A 22,328-nucleotide genomic window follows, 5' to 3' on the forward strand; every position below is an offset into this window, starting at 1 on the left:
GGAGACCCCATACAAAAAAAAAAAAAAAAAAAAAAAAAAAAAGATAGACACAGATTAACAGAATGGAACAGAGTCCAGAAATAACTCACTTGTAAGGTCAGTTGATTTTAAACAAAGGCCCTTAAAAGTTCACAATTGTGCTCTTTAAAAGAGATTCATAAAAATGCAAACCCAACTACAGACTAGGAGGAAATACTTGCAAAACACATTTGACAATGGACTGTACTCAGAATCTATAAAGAACAACCAGTCAGGCCGGGCGCGGTGGCTCACGCCTGTAATCCCAGCACTTTGGGAGGCCGAGACGGGCGGATCACTAGGTCAGGAGATTGAGACTATCCTGGCTAACATGGTGAAACCCCGTCTCTACTAACAAAATACAAAAAACTAGCCGGGCGAGGTGACAGGTGCCTGTAGTCCCAGCTACTCGGGAGGCTGAGGTGGGAGAATGGCGTGAACCCGGGAGGCGGAGCTTGCAGCGAGCTGAGATCCGGCCACTACACTCCAGCCTGGGCAGCAGAGCGAGACTCCATCTCAAAAAAAAAAAAAAAAAAAGAACGACCAGTCAGTAAGATTAATAAACCAATAAAAAGGAGATACGGGAATGACCAATAAGCACACGCGGATGCTTCCTATCACCAGCCACCAGAGAAATGCAGATTCCAATCATAATGAGAGACCACTACACCCACCCATGAGAACAGATACATTTTCAAAAGGTGACAACAGTACCAAATGGTGTCAACAGAAACTCTCAGATATTGCTGGTGGGAATGTAAAATACTGTACAGTCACTTTGAAAAGCAGCTTCTTATAAAGTTAAACATATACTTACAACAGGACCAGAAGTCCTCCTCTCAGGTATTTACTTAAGATGGAGGAAAATTTAATTACGCAGAAAAAATTATAAGCAAATGTTCAGTTTTATTCCTACTAGTCAAATCCTGGAAATGACCCAAATGTCCATCAACTGGCAAATGGATGAACAAACTGTGGTATCCTCAGCCTTTTTAGCAACAAAAGGGACAGGCCACTGACACAAAAAAAGCATGGCTATGCTACATGAAAGAAACCGGACAATCAAAACCTGCATTTTCTATGCCTCCATTTGTATGAAAAGTCTAGAACACACAAAACTGTTGGGACAGAAAGTACATCAGGACTACAGGAAACTGGGAGCACAGCGTGGACAGACTGCAGAGGGGAACAGGAAACTTTTTAGGGTGATAGAAATGTTCGACTTTTGTCTAAACTCATGCAACTGCACACATAAATGGGAATCACTTAAGTTTACCTCAGAACGACTGACTGAAACATATAAATGTGGTTATCTTATACCTTCAAATGCACGTAAAATAAGAGTTAACAATATCGTAATGTTTTACACGTTTCCTTCTTGTTTTATAACAATTTAGCCAAACTAACAATACATATTCTGTCTCCTGCCTTTCTCACTGAGCATTATAATCACCTGTGTCACAAAATTCACCTAATCGCATTAAAAGGGAAATTTCAGATTAAAGGATATACACTCTATATTTAATTGTTTATATACAAAATGCATACTACGAAGATGAATTTTCAAGTGACTAAAATTCTAAGAGAATTTAAGAGTCTCTAAAATCACAAATTAGGTTAAAACTGTATAAAACTGACATTTTTATACATCAAAAACTATTTTATAGGTCAAAAACTGTTGAAGACTGGCAACCTGGTATTTCAACCTCATACATTAAATAACATATATGAAAAATTAATTATTTTTAAAGTATGAAAAATACTATTATATTACGTTAGAAATAGTGGGCATCAACAAATATTTTGTCTTGATTGTGAATTCAACACGAGGTGACTGCACCTATTTTTGTTTAGGCAATCCTTTTTCCCTTTGAAAACAAAGAAATAATTGGTATAGCTAAACTACTTTAAACAAACCCCAGTAAAGTTATTTAAAGGATAATAAATTTCATTTGGTGGTTTAAAAATGTTTAGAAGAAAAATAGTATGTTCCCTTTAAGAAACTATCATCAGGCACAGTGGCTCACGCCTGTAATCCCAGCACTCTGGAAGGCCAAGGCGAGAGGATCACTTGGGGTCAGGAGTTCGAGACCAGCCTGGCCAACATGGGGAAACCCTGTCTCTATTAAAAAATACAAAAAAAAATTAGCTGGGCATGGTGGTGCACATCTGTAGTCTCAGTTACACAGGAGGCTGAAGCAGGAGAATCGCCTGAACCCAGGAGGTGGAGGTTGCAGTGAGCTGAGATCGTGGCACTGCCCTCCAGCCTGGGTGACAGAGGTAGACTCTGTTTCAAAAAAAACAAAAAAACAAAAAAAAACCCAGAAAAGCACGTGTATAAATGGAGGAATCATTAACCAGGAATTTAAAGCTTTAGGTATGTTATGAACAAGATGAAGTAAGAGAAAATAAGGAGCAATTAGTGCTGATAAAATAACAGCATAAAACAGGTTAATTAACACTTTCCTTTAAAACTAGCACTCCTGAACAGATTAAATAGATTGGAGCTATCAGAAGCCAAGAAATGGCCTAGAACAACAAAGAAAGATACTGGATGGGCGCGGTGGCTCACATCTGTAATCCCAGCACTTTGGGAGGCTGAGGCGGGTGGATCACTTGAACCCAGGAGTTCGAGACCATCCTGGGCAACATGGCAAGATCCCATCTCTTACAAAAAATAGCTGGGCATGGTGGTGCATGCGTGTGACCCCAGCTACTAGGGGGGCTGAAGTGGTAGGATTGCTTGAGCCTGGGAGGTCAGGGCTGCAGTGAGCAGTGATTGCGCCACTGTACCCCAGCCTGGATGACAGAGCAAGCGCTTGTCTCAAAAAAAAAAAAAATACCGTAAGGTTCTTCAGGAGATGAAGGAAAAGAAATATTTAGAAGACAAGAAAGACTAGTAAGAGTTAAACATACCATTGACAATTAACAGACACTTGGGAGGGAGTTCATATTTCTTTTAACCTTTGCACTAAACTGAATACCACACAGCGAATCATTTCAGATTGAATGTCACATATACACTGTTTACAGCAACAGTTGTATTTGTTCTGGAAAAAGCAGAAGTCACTGGATGTGTTAAAAATCCTATTTTAGCTGCACATTTAAAATATGCCTACCCACTAGATCCTAGCTACTCTCAACAGGCATCTTGTGACAACTAATCAAAATGCAAGTGGAAAAAAAACGAAGAAAAGGAAGATCTAGTCACCCAAGAGACTTTGAATCCATTAAACTATTTTAATGATGAAAGTAGCACTCTACTTATTACAACATTTAGGAATTCCTCTGAGATGATAGGTTTCAAGAAAAATTATTTTGAAATACTTTCAAACTTCCAGAAGAGTGGCAAGATTTGTGCAAATGACTCCAGTATACCCTTCACCCAGATTCACCAGTTACGTCTTCCTTCATTTACCCATTCTGTGTGTGTGTGTGTTTTCCTAAGCTGTTTGAGAATTAGCTATGGACATCACCATGTCTCATTAACTGTAATATTTTGGCATGTCCATTTTAAAAGCACGTATTGTTTTTTGGTTTTCTGGTTTTTTTTTTTTAGACATTTTGTTTAGACAGAGGCTCACTCTGTCTCCCAGGCTGGAGTGCGGTAGTACAATCTCTGCTCACTGCAACCTCTGCCTCCCAGGCTCAAGCGGTTCTCCTGCCTCAGCCTCCAGAGTAGCTGGGATTACAGGTGTGTGCCACCACAACAGGCTAATTTTTGTATTTTTCCTAGAGACGGAGTTTCACCATGTTCGCCAGGCTGGTCTTGAACTCCTGACCTCAGGTGATCCGCCCTCCTCGGCTTCCCAAAGTGCTGGGATTACAGGTGTGAGCCACTGCGCCCGGCGGAAACAAGTGTATTCATTTTTGTAACCACAGAAGAATTATCAAATTGCTAAAACTTAACACTCATTCAATACTATTATCTGGAATACAGTCCACACTTAAATTTCACCTGTTTATCCCAATTTTCTCCCCGATGCAAGGCCCATTAGGATTGTGAATTTCGTGTACTTGTCATGTCTCTTTAGCCTCCTTCAATCTGGAATAGTTCCTCAGTCTTCTTTTACTCTCATGACCTTAATGTTTTTGAGGAGCTGTTTTTACAAAATCCCTCAATTCGGTGTGTCTGAAGTTTCCACGTCGTTAGATTCAGATTACACATTTTCGGCAAGAAGAGCACGGAGGTGCTGCTTGTCCTTCCAGGTGCATCACATCAGGAGATGAGCACACAGCAAACTCTTTGTTTACTCTGTAAACTCCTACGTTTCTCTTTGTAATTGTAAGTAACCTAAAAGGGGGGGTGGTTCTTTGCAACTAGGTAATTATCCTGTTCCTTTTCAAATTTCCCCTTGCCAATTGTTCCACGAATCAATTATTCCTATGATTGTTGCAAAATTTAAGAGCCTCTAAAGTCACAAATTAGGTTAAAACTGTATGAAACTGACATTTTTATACGTCAAAAACTGTTTTATAGGTCAAAAACTATTGAAGACTGGCAATCTGGTATTTCAACCTCATACATTAAATAACATAAATGAAAAATCTAATTTTAAAAGTATGAAATTAGTAATGTAATAGTCTAAGTTTATTATTCTTTCTATATTTGTTCGTCGGCATTCACACTATCCCCTGTATGTATTTCATTTATCTTACTCAGTGGGTTATAAGTCATTCATCTTGAAACTCATGTTGTCCCAGCTTTGCCCTGAGCTCACTCTAGGTTCTTCTGACATGTCATTTTTTGAGTACGTCATTACTTTCTGGTACTAGATGATAGTCCAGGCTCATCGTGTACTTATCCTAATTCAGAACTGGAATTTACCATTTCTCCAAAAAGCTTTTTTTCCCCTCAGTGGGGAACGGTTATTTAGAAACTCATTAAAAACTAAAGTGAAGTATAATATAGAAAAACAGGAAAGCAGAGGTTTAGGGTATAAGCAATTATGAACCTTACCTAAAAAGTTCTCTAAGTAGTAAAATCCAACACCTTGCTGCCTATAATAAATTACTAGAACAAATGCCCCTAGATATTCAACAGAGCAGCCCTAATGTCCACCTGATCTCAAAATTTACTATTTAAACGATCATAAACTTCAAATCTATATAACTAAAAACGAACTTTTATCCTATGCTCTTATTAATCAGTGATTTTAATTATTCACTTTTTCACATGGATAAGAAAGACTACATTATATTATTTATTTATTTTTTTTGAGATGGAGTCTTGCTCAGCCGCCTAGGGTGGAGTGCCGTGGCGTGATCTCGGCTCACTGCAACCACCGTCTCCTGGGTTCAAGCAATTCTCCGCATCTCAGCAAACTGAGTAGCTGGGATTACAGGCACCCGCCATCATGCCCAGCTAATTTTTGTATTTTAGTAGAGATGGGGGTTTCACCATGTTGGTCAGGCTGGTCTTGAACTCCTGACCCCTGGTGATCTGCTCACCCTGGCCTCCCAAAGTGCTGGGATTACAGGCATGAGCCCCCGTGCCCGGCCAAAAGACTACATTATAACAAGCAAGTGGAACCAAGGCTTTTAATTTGTTATTTATTTATTATTTTTGAGATGGAGTCTCGCTCTGTTGCTCAGGCTGAATGAAGTGCAGTGGCGCAATCTCGGTTCACTGCAACCTCTGCCTCCCAGTTTCAAGCGATTCTCCTGCCTCAGCCTCCCAAGCAGCTGGGATTACAGGCACGTGCCACTATGCCCAGGTACTTTTTTTTTGAGATAGAGTCTCATTCTGTTGCCCAGGCTGGAGTGCAGTAGCGCTATCTTGGCACACTGCAACCTCCACCTCCCAGGTTCAAGTGATTCTCCCGCCTAAGCCTCCCAAATAGCTGGGACTATAGGCATGCACCACCATGCCTGGCTACTTTTTGTATTTGTATAGAGACGGGTTTTACCATGTTGGCCAGGCTGGTCTTGAACTCCTGACCTCAGGTGATCCGCCCACCTCGGCCTCCCAAAGTGCTGGGATTACAGGCACGAGCCACCGTGCCTGACCCGCCCAGCTACTTTTTATATTTTTAGTAGAGACGGGATTTCAACATGATGGCCAGGCTGGTCTTGAACTCCTGACCTCAGGTGATCCACCCACCTCAGCCTCCCAAAGTGCTGGGATTACAGGTGTGAGCCACCGCGCCCAGCCTGTTATTCCTTTTTAGACTGCTAGATGAACTCAAAATACATGCTTGTTGATTTTAAGAATTCTCTTCTTTCATGAGCAAAAGCAGAACCAAGCAGTGACTATGTCGCATAGTTGGAAATGCCATGTAAGCTGACACAGCCAGCTCATCGTGGCGCAAGCCGCTGGATCCAATCTTTTCTCCCTGAGACCTGAGAGCAGACACCAATCAACAAGGCTGCCATACCAATCCTGAACAGGATTAAACTAAGCATGATTCCTGAGTTTAAATGATGAAATGCATATAACCTAATTCATTAAAGAAAATAAGGTAAGGCCAGGTGCAACGGCTCATGCCTGTAGCCCCAAAACTCTAGGAAGTCAAGCTGGGGTGGAGTTACTTGAGTCCAGGAGTTCAAGACCAGCCTGGGCAACGTGGCAAAACCCCATCTCTACAAAAAAAATACAAATATTGGCCAGGCATGGTGTTGTGCACATGTGGTCCTAGCTACTCAGGAGGCTGAGGCAGGAGGATTGCTTGAGCTCAGGAGGTGAAGGCTGCAGTGAGCCGTGATCATGCTACTGTACTCTAGTCTGGGTGAAAGAGCAAGACCCTGTCTCAAAAATAAATAATTAATTAATTAAAATAAAATAAAGTAGTCCCTTATCTTTCAGGCTGCTTATCCCTCTTTTTCCTACCTTCTTATGAAGGAAAAATCAAAATAGCAGCACCTACCCCCTGTGGAGCTCATAACTGGGAAGTGTTCCTTCATGTTTTAATTGCAAAAATGCTGCACTACCTGGAGAACAAGCTGGTACACCATCTGTCCCCCAATACTTCTCTATCTCTGGTATCTGTGTAGGAAGTTGAGGGGCACGATTCTCTGTAATGATAACCCAAAACACCTTTATTGAATGACAACCCTACTTTGGGTTCCAATCAAAGATGAAAGCAGAGGTCAAAGGTAGCCATTCATAACAGCCTCAACAGATGGCAGTTCAGTAAGAAACAAGAAGTGGTATGTTCTTTGTAACAGTGAAAACAAGAAAAACTCTGAATGTCCAATAATAAAGAATTAGTTAATCATGGACTGTTGTTAAGCTCACTAGCTACTGACTGACTGACTGAGGTCTCGCTCTGTTGCCCCTGTTGGAATGCAGTGGTATGATCATAGCTCACTGCTGCCTTGACCCCCTGGACTTAAGTGATCCTCAGGCCTCAGCCTCACAAGTAGCTGGGACTACAGGAACATGCCACCACACCAGGCTGATTTTTTGTAGAGACGGGGTCTTGCTGTGTTGCCCAGGTTGGTCTTGAACTCCTGGCCTGAAGCCATCCTCCAGCCTCAGCCTTGCAAGTGCTGGGATTACAAGCATGAGTTACCACACCCGGACTGTCAAGCTATTTATTTATTTATTTATTTATTTATTTATTTTTAAGACACAGTTTTGCTCTGTTGCCTAGGCTGGAGTACAGTGGCGCAATCTCAGCTCACTGCAACCTTCTGTCTCCCACGTAAGTGATTCTCCTGCCTCAGCTTCCCATGTAGCTGGGATTACGGGCACATGCCACCATGTCCAGTTAATTTTTGTATTTTTAGTAGAGACAGGATTACAGGGTTTCACCGTGTTGGTCGGGTTAGTCTCGAACTCCTGATCTCAGGCAATCCACCCACCTCAGCTTCCCAAAGTGCTGTGATTACAGGCGTGAGCCACCATGCCTGGCATCTTTTTTTTTTTTTTCCAAGACGGAGTCTCACTCAGTTGCCCAGGCTGGAGTGCAGTGGCACAATCTTGGCTCACTGCAAGCTCCACCTCCCGGGTTCATGCCATTCTCCTGCCTCAGCTTCCCGAGTAGCTGGGACTACAGGTACCCGCCACCACGCCTGGCTAATTTTTGGTATTTTTAGTGGAGACGGGGTTTCACCATGTTAACCAGGATGGTCTCGATCTCCGAACCTCATGATCTGACCGCCTTGGCCTCCAAAGTGCTGGGATTACAGGAGTGAGCCACTGTGCCCGGCTTTTTTTTTTTTTTTTAATGCCAAAGCAGCTTTCTCCATTTTCTAATTTCCTGTAAGTGTGGTTGTATTGTTTAAGAGAGAACAAAATTATAAAAATAATAATGCCATTATCTAACATTTACACTACATGTTGCAGTCTCCTAGAATAGTCAAGAGTTAAAAATCGGCCAGGCACAGTAGACCTGTAATCCCAGCACTTTGGGAGGCCAAGGCGGGTGGATAACCTGAGGTCAGAAGTTTGAGACCAGCCTGGCCAACACGCTGAAACCCCATCTCTACTAAAAATACAAAAATTAGTCAGGTGTGCTGGCACGTGCCTTTAATCCCAGCTACTTGGGAGGCTGAGGCAGGAGAATTGCTTAAACCTAGGAGGTAGAGGTTGCAGTGAGCTAAGATCATGCCACTGCACTCTAGTCTGGGTGACAGAGCAAGACTCTGTTTCAAAAAAAAAAAAAAAAGAGTTTAAAAATCACCCTATTTAATATCCACTATTATTATTATGTCAAATATGTATTCATTTAATTCTATAACCACTCTATGAGATAGCTACTATCATTCCATTTTACCAATGAGAAATCAAAATTTCAAACCAAAGAATCACATTCAAAAGGCTCAAATTATTATTATTTTTTGAGACAGGCTCTTGCTCTGTCACTCAGGCTGCAGTACAGTGGAATAAACACAGCTCATGGCAGCCTCAACCTCCCAGGCTCAAGCAATTCTTCCACCTTGGCCTCCTGGGTAGCCGGGACCGCAGGCATGTGCAAGCATACCCAGCTAATTTTTTAATGTTTTGTAGAGATGGAGTCTTGCTATGTTGCCCAGGCTGGTCTCAATCTCCTGAGCTCAAGTGATCCTCCTGCCTCAGCCTCCCAAAGTGCTGGGATTACAGGTATGGGTCACTGTGCCCAGCCTAGGCCCAGATTATTATATTACCCACCCCCAAATATGTGGGTTATATCCAAATCCAAGCAGTATCTGTCATCTGGCAGGGGACACGCTGGTGCTTCGTGGAATACAGATCTCTGGTTCCTAAGAAAATCCTAAAATCATTGCCATAAAGGGCATCAGTTATAGAACTGGTAACCAATGACAAGAGGCAATCCAAAACATATAAAATTATGGTGTGGAGAAGAAACTTAAAAAAAAAAAAAAAAGGGGGCCGGGCGCGGTGGCTCAAGCCTGTAATCCCAGCACTTTGGGAGGCCGAGGCGGGTGGATCACAAGGTCAGGAGATCGAGACTATCCTGGCTAACATGGTGAAACCCCGTCTCTACTAAAAATACAAAAAACTAGCCGGGCGCGGTAGCGGGCGCCTGTAGTCCCAGCTACTTGGGAGGCTGAGGCGGGAGAATGGCGTGAACCCGGGGGGCGGAGCTTGCAGTGAGCCGAGATCGCGCCACTGCACTCCAGCCTGGGAGACACAGTGAGACTCCGTCTCAAAAAAAAAAAAAAAAAAAAAAAAAATTCAGGGCCAGGTATGGTGACTCACACCTGTAATCCCAGCACTTTGTGAGGCCAAGGCGGGTGGATCATTTGAGCTCAAGAGTTCAAGATCAGCCTGGGCAACATGGTAAAACTGCGTCTCTACTAAAAATACAAAAATTAGCTGAGTATGGGGGCACACACTTGAAATCCCAGCAACTCGGGAGGCTGACGTGGGAGAATCACTTGAACTTGGGAGGCAGAGGTTGCAGTGAGACAAGATCACTCCACCTCACTATAGCCTGGGTGACAGAGCAAGACTCTGTCTCTCTCTCTCTCTCACACACACACACACACACACACACAAAATTCAGACCGTGAGGAGTTTGATAAAGTCTGGTAATTTATCTAGAAGGTCAGACGGGTGAGTCCCTTTTTTTTTTCTTTTTTGAGATAGGGTCTCACTCTGTCACTCAAGCTGGGGTGCAGTGGTGCAATCTCAGCTTACTGCAGTCTCGACCTCCTGGGCTCAAGCAATCCTCCTACCTCAGCCTCCCGAGTAGCTGGGAAGACAGGCATATGCCACCACACCCAGCTAATTTTTGTATTATTTGTAGAGAAGGGATCTCGTCACGTGGCCCAGGCTGGTCTTGAACTCCTGGGCTCAAGTGATCCACCAACCTAGCCTCCCAAAGTGTTGGGATTACAGGCGTAAGCCACTGTGCCCGGCCTGGGTGAGTCACTTCAGAGAAGAAAAAGCTATTAAGTAAAGCTCAAGCCACAGGCACAGAAAGCCAAAGTAAGGGTGACAAGCACTTGTAAATCTTCATCAACGATAGAAAGGCTCTTCAGAGTCCACCTGTAGCTTAGAGCTGCAGAGACTGTGGGGGCGGCAGAAAGACCACTGGACTAGAATGAGGGTATCTGAGTTCAAAGTTTCAAGACTGTAAACCAAGAGGCTGGATAACTTTACCTCTCAAGGTCTTTCCAGCTGCAAAATTCCTTAAGATACAAAACAAAACTGTAACTGCTGCTGAGCATGACAGAGGTGAGACATGAACCTCCCAGGGGAGACGAGGCATCATAAGCGCCATCCTGAGGTCAGTCCAACAGATTTAACTTATTTCACCCCATAATGCTGCAAATTCTGCTTCGTTCCTGTATTTCTTCAGGGACAAAGAAAAAAACATTCTAGAGACATAAGAAACAGATGGTAGGGTTAAGATACTTGTTTGTAATCTCTTATTTTTTAGAGCTTCAAAATACACAATTTTCACAGCATTCCGAAATGTGAGTCACACACGTATAAACATTATGATGTCAACTATAAAAATATGCATGGGGGCCGGGCACAGTGGTTCACGCCTTTAATCCCAGCACTTTGGGAGGCCAAGGCAGGCAGATCACCTGAGGTCAGGAGTTCGAGACCAGCCTGACCAACATGGAGAAATCTTGTCTCTAGTAAAAATACAAAATTAGCTGGGTGTGGTGGTGCATGCCTGTAATCCCAGCTACTCTGGAGGCTGAGGCAGGAGAATCGCTTGAATACAGGAGGTAGGGGTTGCAATGAGCTGAGATCGTGCCATTGCACTCCAGTCTGGGCGACAAGAGCAAAAACTCCATCTCAAAAAACATAGATAGATATATATACATATGCATGGGGACACGAACTGGGTAATCATGGTAGGATGTGATTGAAAACAATATTTGCAAGCAATACCCTTTCACAAAACACTCTTCTATTTTCTTCTCAATAAAAATAACTTCATTTCTTCCTTTCTTTCATCTAAACTTTCAAACTGCCTGAGTCCTCACAGAGAAGACAGTTGCACCTTGTTTTAAATAAATCCTAACAGGGTTTGTTTCCCATATGAGATACCAAGCACAAGATGGCCAGCTCTCCAGAGCTGTGACGGGCTCTTGCATTTTATCCTTCTTAGCAAATTTACACCCTTGATTCAGTTCGCAGGCTGCCCCAGCGCCAGGGATAAGCAGACTAGGAACATACTGAGTCCATTTCCACCCCTTAAAATGGTGTTCTGTTCAAACATATTTTTGTAGTTCAAATGGGACTTTGGAAATAACAGAAACTTATTGTTTAAAAGCCTCCTGAGAACAACCCCAATATTACTGTAGCCTAGAAGAGCCACCTACAGTTCCCCATTTTCCTGGCTGGCTCCAGTTCCCTCAAAAGCCATAATGAGGGCTGGGCGCGGTGGCTCACGCCTGTCATCCCAGCACTTCGGGAGGCTGAGGCGGGTGGATCACCTGAGGTCGGGAGTTCGAGACCAGCCTGACCAACACGGAGAAACCCCGTCTCTACTAAAAGTGCAAAATTAGCTTGGCGTGGTGGTGCATGCCTGTAATCCTAGCTACTCGGGAGGCTGAGGCAGGAGAATCGCTTGAACCTGGGAGGCGGAAGTTGCGGTGAGCCAAGATCATACCATTGCACTCCAGCCTGGGCAACAAGAGTGAAACTCAGTCTCAATTTTTTAAAAAAGCCATCATGAAATGGTCACATGGCTCAGTTACCTCTTTTCTGTGAATTTCAGTGCTCTTACCTTCTTTATTTTACTTTCTCAGACTTTTCTCAATGCTCAGTATAATTTTAGTCTCTTTCTTCTTCAAGATAGTTTAATGTGTCTAAATAAGTCAATCTAGACTGGGTGCGGTGGCTCACATCTGTAATCCCGGCACATTGGGAGGCCGAGACAGGAGAATCACTTGAAGTCAAGACTTCGAGACCGGCCTGGCCAACATGGTGAAACCTCAACTCTACTAAAAAAGTACAAAAACTTAGCCAGGCGTGGTGGCACATGCCTGTAGCCCCAGCTACTCAGGAAGCTGAGGCATGAGAATCGTTGGAACCTGGGAAGCGGAGAGAGGTTGCAGTGAGCCAAGATCACCCTACTGCACTCCAGCCTGGGTGACAGAGTGAGACTCTGTCTCGAAGAAAAAAAAAAAAAAAAAACAGGATATTTGATGATTTTGGAATAAGTCTTTAATAAAATAAGCAGCTTTCTACCTTTGGGAGATAGGAAAGATTTATAGAATAAGAATAAACAAAAATTGAAAAGGTAGTAGCTCCTATAGCCTGCAAAGACCCTGTTTCTGAGGATATTTTCATTTCTGAGGATGTTCTCCTGTCTTTTTTTTTTTTTTTTTTTCAGATGGAGTCTCGCTCTGTCACCCAGGCTGGAGTGTGGTGGCGCAATCTTGGTTCACTGCAACCTCTGCCTCCCAGGTTCAAGCAGTTCTCCTGCCTCAGCCTCCCGAGTAGCTGGAATTACAGGTGCCTGCCACCAGGCCTGGCTAATTTTTTGTATTTGTTACTAGAGACAGGGTTTCACCATGTTGGCTAGTCTCCAACTCCAGACCTCAGGTGATCCACCCGCTTGGGTCTCCCAGAGTGCTGGGATTACAGGCGTGAGCCACCGTGCCCAGCCTTCTCACATCTTTAAGTGATTTTGTTTCCTATAATCATCTATACTACATAGACAGAAAAGAGGACAATACCATATAGGAAAAAAAATCTTCCCTATCCAGGAATTCCACTTCTAGGTCTACATCCAAAGAACTGAAAGCAGGGTCTCTAGGAGATATTTATATACCCACATTCATATAGCATTATTCACAATAGCCAAAGGGTAGAAGCAACCTAAGTATTCTCCATCAGCAGATGAATGGAGAAACAAAACGTGGTACACATGGACAATGGAATTTTAACACTATCAGCCTTAAAAAGGAAGAAAATTCAGAAATATGCTGCATCATGGATGAACCTTGAAAACATGACGAAAAGTGAAAAAAGCCAGTCATAAAAGGACAAATACCGTATGATTCCATTTGTACGAGGTACCTAGAGTAGTCAAGTTCGTAGAGACAGACAGCAGAATGATGGTTGCCGGGGGCTCAGGGAAGGAGAGAATGAGGAGTTATTTAAGCAGCACAGAGTTACAGTTACGCAAAATGAAGAGTGCTGGAGACTGCTTGCACAACAATGGGAATGTACTTCACGTCACTAAACTATACTCTAAAATTTTAGATGGCGATACGGTTTGGATTTGTGTCCCCGTCCAAATATCATATCAAACTGTAATCTCTAGTGTTGAAGAGGGGGCCTGCTGGGAGGTGACTGGATCCTGAGGGCAGATTTCCCCTGGCCGTTCTGGTGATAGTGAGATCTCACTAGATCCGGTTGTTTAAGTGTGTAGCACCATGCCACCCCCTTCTCTCTTCCTCTTCCTCCTCTGGCCATGTACTGATGCACCTGCTTCGCCTTCTCCTTCTGCCATGATTGTACGTTTCCTGAGGCTTCCCCAGCAATGCTGTCTGTACAGCCTGTGGAACCGTGAACCAATTAAACCTCTTTTCTTTACAAATTACTCAGTCTCAGGTATTTCTTTATAGCAGTGTGAGAATGGACTAATACAGATGGTAAATTTTATGTTATGTGCATTTGACACAATAATAATAACAGATAAAATCTTCCCTATGTCCCAAAGCTAAATTCTAGGGTTGAAAGCTCTTTTAGTTTTTGAACTACCACATTATCCATCATTTCAACAACATGTGGCAGGGTGAGAAGTCAAGCGAGACAAATAGCTCTTTTTGAGTACCTTATGTTGCTTAACGACAGGTGTACTGTCCAAAATAATTAGCTTTCAAAAGGAATGGCCTTAACCCTCCTCTGCAACTGGTTAGTGATCTCAGTTTCCCTTCATTAAGTTCTTGACAGCTCAATGTCCTCACATCTGTCACTGTTTGGGAGACTGATTCCGAGAACCTAAATTGCTGAAAGGACTAGGCAACACATTTATTCTGGTTCATGGGACAGAACTGAACCCATCTGTTTTCTAATCAAAAGCTGTATTTGAATCAGTTTTGTTCCCCCACAGGACCATCCTAATGGGAGCAATACAATCATATGGTATTTTCCTCTTTCCTATCTATGTAATATACACGATTACAGTAAACACTAATCAATTAAAGGCATGGAACATCCTCAGAAACAGGGTCTTCACAGATTGTAGGAGCCACTACCTTTGCAATCTTTATTTTTATTTTTATTTTTATTTTTGGAGAAGGAATCTCACTCTCTCGCCCAGGCTGGAGAGCAGTGGTGCAATCTCGGCTCACTGCAACCTCCGCCTCCCAGGTTTAGGTGATTCTCCTGCCTCAGCCTCCCAAGTGGCTGGGACAACAGGCACCCGCCACCACGCCTGACTCATTTTTATATTTTTAGTAGAGATGGGGTTTCACCATATTGGCCAGGCTGGTCTTGAACTCCTGACCTTCTGATCCGCCTGCCTCGGCCTCCCAAAGTGCTGGGATTATAGGCATGAGCCACCGCGCCCCACCTCCCCTATGTCGTTCTAAAACAAACCATGTCGCTCAGAGGAAAAGTAATCCTAGTGGTCAGAAGAACAAGCAGATAAAGATTGCAGGCTGGGCACGGTGGCTCATGCCTGTAATCCCAGCACTTTGGGAGGTCGAGGCAGGCGGATCACCTGAGGCTAGGAGTTCCAGACCAGCCTGGCCAACATGGTGAAAATCCCGTCTCTACTAGAAATACAAAAATTACAGGTGGCAGGTGCCTGTACTCCCAGCTACTTGGAGGCTGAGGCACAAGAAAAGCTTGAACCCAGGAGGCAGAGGTTGCAGTGAGCTGAGATTGTGCCACTGCACTCCAGCCTGGGCAACAAGAGCAAGACTCCATCCCCCCACCACAAAAAAGAGAACTACATAGGGGGTAAATATTCCTGTGTTGTAAAAATGGACTCTATGTTGTAAAAACAGACTTACCTTAATCTTTTTTTAAGTTGTAGACTGTCATGGATGATCCTTTTAACAAACTCTAATTCACCTCCTTCTGCCATGATCTCTGTGATGCCTCCTGTATTAACAGAACTAGGTGGAGGTCTTCGAGGATTTCGTGAGTTTACTCCCTGAACAACAATGACAAAAAAACACTGGTGAAAAATGTGTACACCCAAGAACCGAGTCTGAATGTAACCTATCTCTAAGTTAGAATGTTTAGATGCAATTTTACTTCCCAAATAGTACGCTAGATTTAGATTTTAAAATCACATAGCCAATAAAATATTTTATTTATTTATTTTTTGAGACGGAGTCTCCCTCTTTCACCCAGGCTGGAGTGCAGTGGCGCGATCTCAGCTCACTGCAAGCTCCGCCTCCCGGGTTCAGCCATTCTCCTGCCTCAGCCTCCCGAGCAGCTGGGACTACAGGCACCTGCCACCACGCCCGGCTAATTTTTTTTATTTTTGGTAGAGATGGGGTTTCACTGCGTGAGCCAGGATGGTCTCAATCTCCTGACCTCATGATCCGCCCGCCTCAGCCTCCCAAAGTGCTGGGATTACAGGCGTGAGCCACCGTGCCTGGCCTAAAGTATTTTATTTTAAGCAGCTACTTCATGCAACTATTTATTCCCAGGTCTTTTACTTTCCATTTTTGTGATTAAACATAAAAAATATTTACCTTTTTATATAGCCCAATCTGTCACTTTTTCTTTATGCTTTCTTTTTCATGTACAGAAAATCCACCCAAAGATTAGATAAATATTTACTTATGTTTTTTCCTAGCATTTTCATGGTTTTGCTTTTCACATTTAAATATCTAATCCACCCTTACCTCATACCATATGAAAGTTAACTCAAAATTCATCAAAGACCTAAAAGTAAAACCTAAAACTATAAAACTCTTTAGAAGAAAACATAAGAGTAAATTTTCATGACCTTGGAATAGGCAATGGTTTCTGAAACATAACAACAAAAGCGTAAGCAACAAAAGAGAACAGATAAATTGGACTTCATCCGAATTAAAAACTTCTGAGCTGCAAAGGGCACCATCAAGAAAGTGAGAAGATTGGCCGGGCGCGGTGGCTCAAGCCTGTAATCCCAGCACTTTGGGAGGCCGAGACGGGCGGATCACGAGGTCAGGAGAGCAAGACCATCCTGGTTAACACGGTGAAACCCCGTCTCTACTAAAAAATACAAAAAAACTAGCCGGGTGAGGTGGCGGGCGCCTGTAGTCCCAGCTACTCGGGAGGCTGAGGCAGGAGAATGGCGTGAACCCGGGAGGCAGAGCTTGCAGTGAGCCAAGATCCAGCCACTGCACTCCAGCCTGGGCGACAGAGCGAGACTCGGTCTCCAAAAAAAAAAAAAAAAGAAAGTGAGAAGACAACCCACAGGAAGGGAATGTTTGCAAATCACTGTCTAATAAGTAACTTGTTTTTAGGATGTATAAAGAATGCTTACAACTTAATAATAAAAAAGAAAAATAAACCAACTTAAAAATGAGCAGAGGATATGAATAAGCATTTCTCCAAAGAAGATATGCAAATGGCCAATAACCACATGAAAAGATGCTCAACATCATCAGTCATCTGGGAAATCCTAATCAAAACCACAATGAGATACCACTTTATACCCACTAGGATGGCTATAATCAAAAAGACAGATCAGGCTGGGTGCAGTGGTTTACGGCTGTAATCCCAGCACTTTGGGAGGCTGAGGCGGGCAGATCACGAGGTTAGGAGATCGAGACCATCCTGGCTAACACAGTGAAACCCTGTCTCTACTAAAAAAAACACAAAAAATTAGCCGGGCGTGGTGGCTCACGCCTGTAGTCCCAGCTACTGGGGAGGCTGAGGCAGGAGAATCGCTTGAACCCAGGAGGCAGAGGTGGCAGTGAGCCGAGATCGCGGCACTGCACTCCAGCCTGGGCGACAGAGCAAGACTCCGTCTCAAAAAAAAAAAAAAGCAAAAAAACCCCCGACAGATCAGGCTGGGCATGGTGGCTCATGCCTGTAATCCTAGCACTTGGGGAGGCCAAGATGGGCAGATCACTTGAGGTCAGGATTTCGAGACCAGCCTGGCCAACATGGTAAAACCCTGTCTCTAATAAAAATGCAAAAAAAATTAGCTGAGGGCAGTGGTATCCGCCAGGAGTCCCAGCAACTCAGGAGGCTGAGGTGCGAGAATCACTTGAACCTGGGAGGTGGAGGTTGCGGTGAGTGGAGATCACACCACTGCACTCCAGCCTGGGCAACAGAGCAACACTCCATCCCCCCCATCCCTCCCCCGCCAAAAAAAAGGACAAATAAGTGTTGACCGGGTGCGGTGGCTCACACGTGTAACCCCAGCACTTTGGGAGGCCAAGGCGGGTAGATCACTTGAGGTCAGGAGTTTGAGACTAGCCTGGCCAATATGGTGAAACCCCGTCTCTATTAAAAATACATAAATTAGCCGGGCGTGGTGGTGCATGCTTGTGATCCCAGCTATTCTGGAGGCTGAGGCAGGAAAATTGCTTGAACCTGGGAGAAGGAGGTTGCAGTGAGCCGACATGGCGCCACTACACTCCAGCCTGGGTGACAAGAGTGAGACGCTGTCACCAAAAAAAAAAAAAAAAAAGCAGGCCATGTAGCAGTAAAAACATTGATTTCCTTCCTAGGCCAAGAAGTTCAGTCCAGGAGTGGACTATGACCCAAGTTGGTCAAATGAGAAGCAAATCAACTGCTCAATGGTTCAGGGAAGAAAAGAGCTGTCTCCGCACCCTCCCACCCTCTAAATATTGCTGTAGCACAAGTAAACCAGCTTATGAACAAAAACAACCACGGAACAAGTCACAGCCAAGAGAAAAACAGAGCTCTTAATACTGTGAACACCTTAATCAAATCATTATGAAATCCCAACTACTGCTGGGTTTCTCAAATATGTCAGCCAATACACTTCCTTTGTCGTTAAGTCAACCTAAATTGGGTTTTTAGGTACAGTCCTCCCTCAGTATCTGAGGCAGATCTGCCTTAGATACCAAAATCCAAGGAAGCTCAAGTCCCTTTTATCATATGGGGTAGGATTTGCATTTCACCTGCCCACGTCATCTCATCTACTTTCAATAATTCCTAGATTAGTTATAATACCTAATACAATGTGAATGCTATGTAAAAATAGTGCTACTGTAGTTTTGTATTATTTTTCATTGTTACATTGTTATTTTTTATTGTTTTCTTTTTTTCTCCAAATTTTTTTTTTTGAGACAGGGTCTTGCTCTGTTACCCAGGCTGGAGTGCAGTGACACGATCCTGGCTCAATGCAACCTGCACCTCCTGGGCTCAAGCCATCCTTCCACCTCAGCCTCCCAAGTAGCTAGGTCTACAGGCACACGCCACAGCATCTGGCTAATTCTTTCTATAGTTTTTGTAGAGACAGGGTTTCACCACGTTGCCCAGGCTGGTTTCGAACTCCTGAGCTCAAGCTACCCGTCCGCCTCAGCCTCCCAGAGTGCTGGGATTACAAGTGTGAGGCACCCTGCAAGCCTCCCAACGCTTTCAACGCGTGGTTGGCTGAATCCACAGATGTGGATCCCACAGGTGTAGGACCTATAGACACAGAGAGCCGAGAGTACCTCAAACCAAAAGCACCCTAACTGACACAGCTTTCAAAACCCAGGCACTGTAGCACGCGTCTATGGTCTCAGCTACTAGGAGAGCTGACGGGAGGGGGACTGCTTGAGTCCAGATGTTCAAGACCAGCTTGAGCAACACAGCAAGTTCTCATTTCAAATATATTAATTTAAAAAATAGTAAGTTAATTTTTAAAAGTTTTCTTTAAAAAATAGTAAGTTAATTTTTTTTTTTTTTTTTTTTTTTTGAGACAGTCTCGCTCTGTTGCCCAGGCTGGAGTGCAGTGGCCGGATCTCAGCTCACTGCAAGCTCCGCCTCCCGGGTTTACACCATTCTCCTGCCTCAGCCTCCCCAGCAGCTGGGACTACAGGCGCCCGCCACCACGCCCGGCTAGTTTTTTGTATTTTTTTAGTAGAGACGGGGTTTCACCGTGTTAGCCAGGCTGGTCTCCAACTCCTGACTTCATGATCCGCCCACCTTGGCCTCCCAAAGTGCAGGGATTACAGGCGTGAGCCACTGTGCCCGGCCTCTATTCAATTATTTTAAAGCAGAAGACATTTTACCTTGGCTTCCAATTGATTGGCGAAAAAGGGAGGGTTGCACATGCAAAAGTCATAGATTATCTCAGATTCTTCTTTAAGAGCATCCATCAGGAGTGTCTTCTGTGGCACTTTCACCACTAGGAGGAAAAACAGGGCTGTGAGCTCATCACTGTCGCGGTGGTTTTAAAGCATAATCACGCCCTGCATAATGATGCTTTGTAACAATGGACTGCATATATGACGCTGGTCCCAAGATTGTAACACATTTTTACTGTACCTTTTCTATGTTTGATATGCTCAGATACACAAATACTTACCATCGTGTAAAAACAGCCTTCCGTATTCAATACAGTAACATACTGTTCAGGTTACAGCATAGGAGCCACAGGTATTACATACAGGCCTAGGTGTGCATGAGCACACACTACGATGAAATCACCTAACAATGCATTTCTCAGAATATATCCCTGCTGTTAAGTAATGCGTGACTGTATGTCCTCAAACCCTTTGACGTTACTCCTTTCAGGAGATGGAGTTTAATTTCCTTCCCCTAGAGTATCGGCTGCATTTTAAGGACACTCAAATAGCTTCATGGAGAGAGAGATCCACATGGCTATGAACTAGGGTTTCCTTCCAAGAGTCGTGTGAGTGAGCCGCGAGTAAGCCATCTCGGAAGCAAATCTCTACCACCTGTAAATCCTTCAGATACTGTAGCTCTAGCCAACAACTTGACTGCAAATGCATGAAAGTGTCTCAACTGGAACCACCCGACTAAGCTATGCCAGAATGTATGACCCATAGGAACAATGAGATAAATGTGTATTGTTTGAAGTTGCTAGGGCCAAGTGCGATGGTTCATGCCTGTAATCCCAGTGCTTTGGGAGGCCAAGGTGGGAGAACTGCTTGAGCCCAAGAGTTCCAGATTAGCCTGGGCAACATAGCAAGAACGTAGCTCTACAAAAACTTTAAAAATAAAAAATTATCTGACCGTGGAGGTATGAGCCTGTCATTCTAGCTACTTGGGAGGCTAAAGTGAGAGACTGCTTGAGCCCAGGAGGCTTGAGCCATGATCACGCCACTGCACTCCAGCCTGGATCACAGAGTAAGACCCTGTCTCTAACAAAAAAAAAAAAAAATTTTTTAAGGCTCCTAGGGCCGGGATTGTTATATTGTTACAATAACAATGTAACAATGAGGTGGCGGCCGGGCGCGGTGGCTCAAGCCTGTAATCCCAGCACTTTGGGAGGCCGAGACAGGCGGATCACGAGGTCAAGAGATCGAGACCATCCTGGCTAACACAGTGAAACCCCGTCTCTACTAAAAATACAAAAACTTAGCCGGGCGAGGTGGCAGGCGCCTGTAGTCCCAGCTACTCGGGAGGCTGAGGCAGGAGGATGGCGTAAACCCGGGAGGCGGAGCTTGCAGTGAGCTGAGATCCAGCCACTGCACTCCAGCCTGGGTGACAGAGCGAGACTCCGTCTCAAAAAAAAAAAAAAAAAAAACAATGAGGTGGCTCATGCCTGTAATCCCAACACTGCGGGAAGCCGAGGCAGGTGGATCACTTGAGGTCAGGAGTTCAAGACCTACCTGGCCAACATGGTGAAACCCTGTCTCTACTAAAAAAATCACAAAAATTAGACGGGTGTGGTGGCGGGCACCTATAATCCCAGCTACTCAGGATGCTCAGGCAGGAGAATCGCTTGAACCTGGGAGACAGAGGTTGCAGTGAGCTGAGACTGTGCCACTGCACTCCAGCCTGGGTGACACAGCAAGAGTCTATCTCAAAAAATAAAAAAATAAATAAAAGTAAATAGGCTCCTAGATTTTGGAATAATTTGTTACACAACAATGGAGAAATAAAACAAATGCACTAATAATATGAATGTCTCCCCTTACAAAGATATGTTCAATACTATGAGGAAAAGTCTTATTTCCTTCATAAAGAGACATGAAATCTCTTCAATGGAAAAAAAAATTAACACTGCTTTATATACAGAATGGTCACAAAAATATTTATTTTTATTTATTTATTTTTTTTGTTGAGACGGAGTCTTGCTCTGTCGCCCAGGCTGGAGTACTGTGGCTGGATCTCAGCTCACTGCAAGCTCCGCCTCCTGGGTTTACGCCATTCTTCTCCTGCCTTAGCCTCCCAAGTAGCTGGGACTACAGGCGCCCGCCACCTCGCCCGGCTAGTTTTTTGTATTTTTTTAGTAGAGACGGGTTTCACTGTGTTCGCCAGGATGGTCTCGATCTCCTGACCTCGTGATCGGCCCGTCTCGGCCTCCCAAAGTGCTGGGATTACAGGCTTGAGCCACCGCGCCCGGCCACAAAAATAAAAAGTAACAAATCACGAGGGGATTTGACTATTTCTAGCACAGTTCTATGTACTGAAATTATTATTTGTTTTTGAGACACAGTCTCACTCTGTAGACCAGAATAGGGTGCAGTGGTGTGATCGCCACTCACTGCAACCTCTGCCTCCCAGGTTCAAGCAATTCTCCTGCCTCAGACTCCCGAGTTGCTGGGATTACAGGTGCGCACCACCACGCCCAGCTAATTTTTGTATTTTTAGTAGAGATGGAATTTCACCATGTTGATCAGGCTGCTCTCAAACTCCTGACCTCAGGCAATCTGCTTCAGCCTCCCAAAGTGCTGGGATTACAGGTGTGAGCCACCATGCCCTGCCTATGTACTGAAATTAAAAAGATGGTATAGTTTAATCAACAGTAGGGTTTCCTTCCTTTTAAAATCTTGATGACTAAGTT

General features: G+C 44.1%; 1 protein-coding gene across 1 annotated transcript in view; it reads right to left on the minus strand.

Moving 5' to 3' along the window:
- METTL16 (methyltransferase like 16) overlaps nucleotides 1-22,328 on the minus strand; it is an 82,267-nt gene that overhangs the window by 24,674 nt on the left and 35,265 nt on the right. Inside the window, exons 5-6 of the mRNA XM_025363086.1 lie at nucleotides 19,585-19,700; nucleotides 15,403-15,545 (exon numbers count right to left, since the gene is read on the minus strand). Coding sequence (XP_025218871.1) covers nucleotides 15,403-15,545; nucleotides 19,585-19,700 — 259 coding nt within the window. The remainder of the gene's footprint in view (nucleotides 1-15,402; nucleotides 15,546-19,584; nucleotides 19,701-22,328) is intronic.

This window comes from Theropithecus gelada, chromosome 16 (assembly GCF_003255815.1).
Source record: "Theropithecus gelada isolate Dixy chromosome 16, Tgel_1.0, whole genome shotgun sequence".
NCBI classification, from domain to species: Eukaryota; Metazoa; Chordata; class Mammalia; order Primates; family Cercopithecidae; genus Theropithecus; species Theropithecus gelada.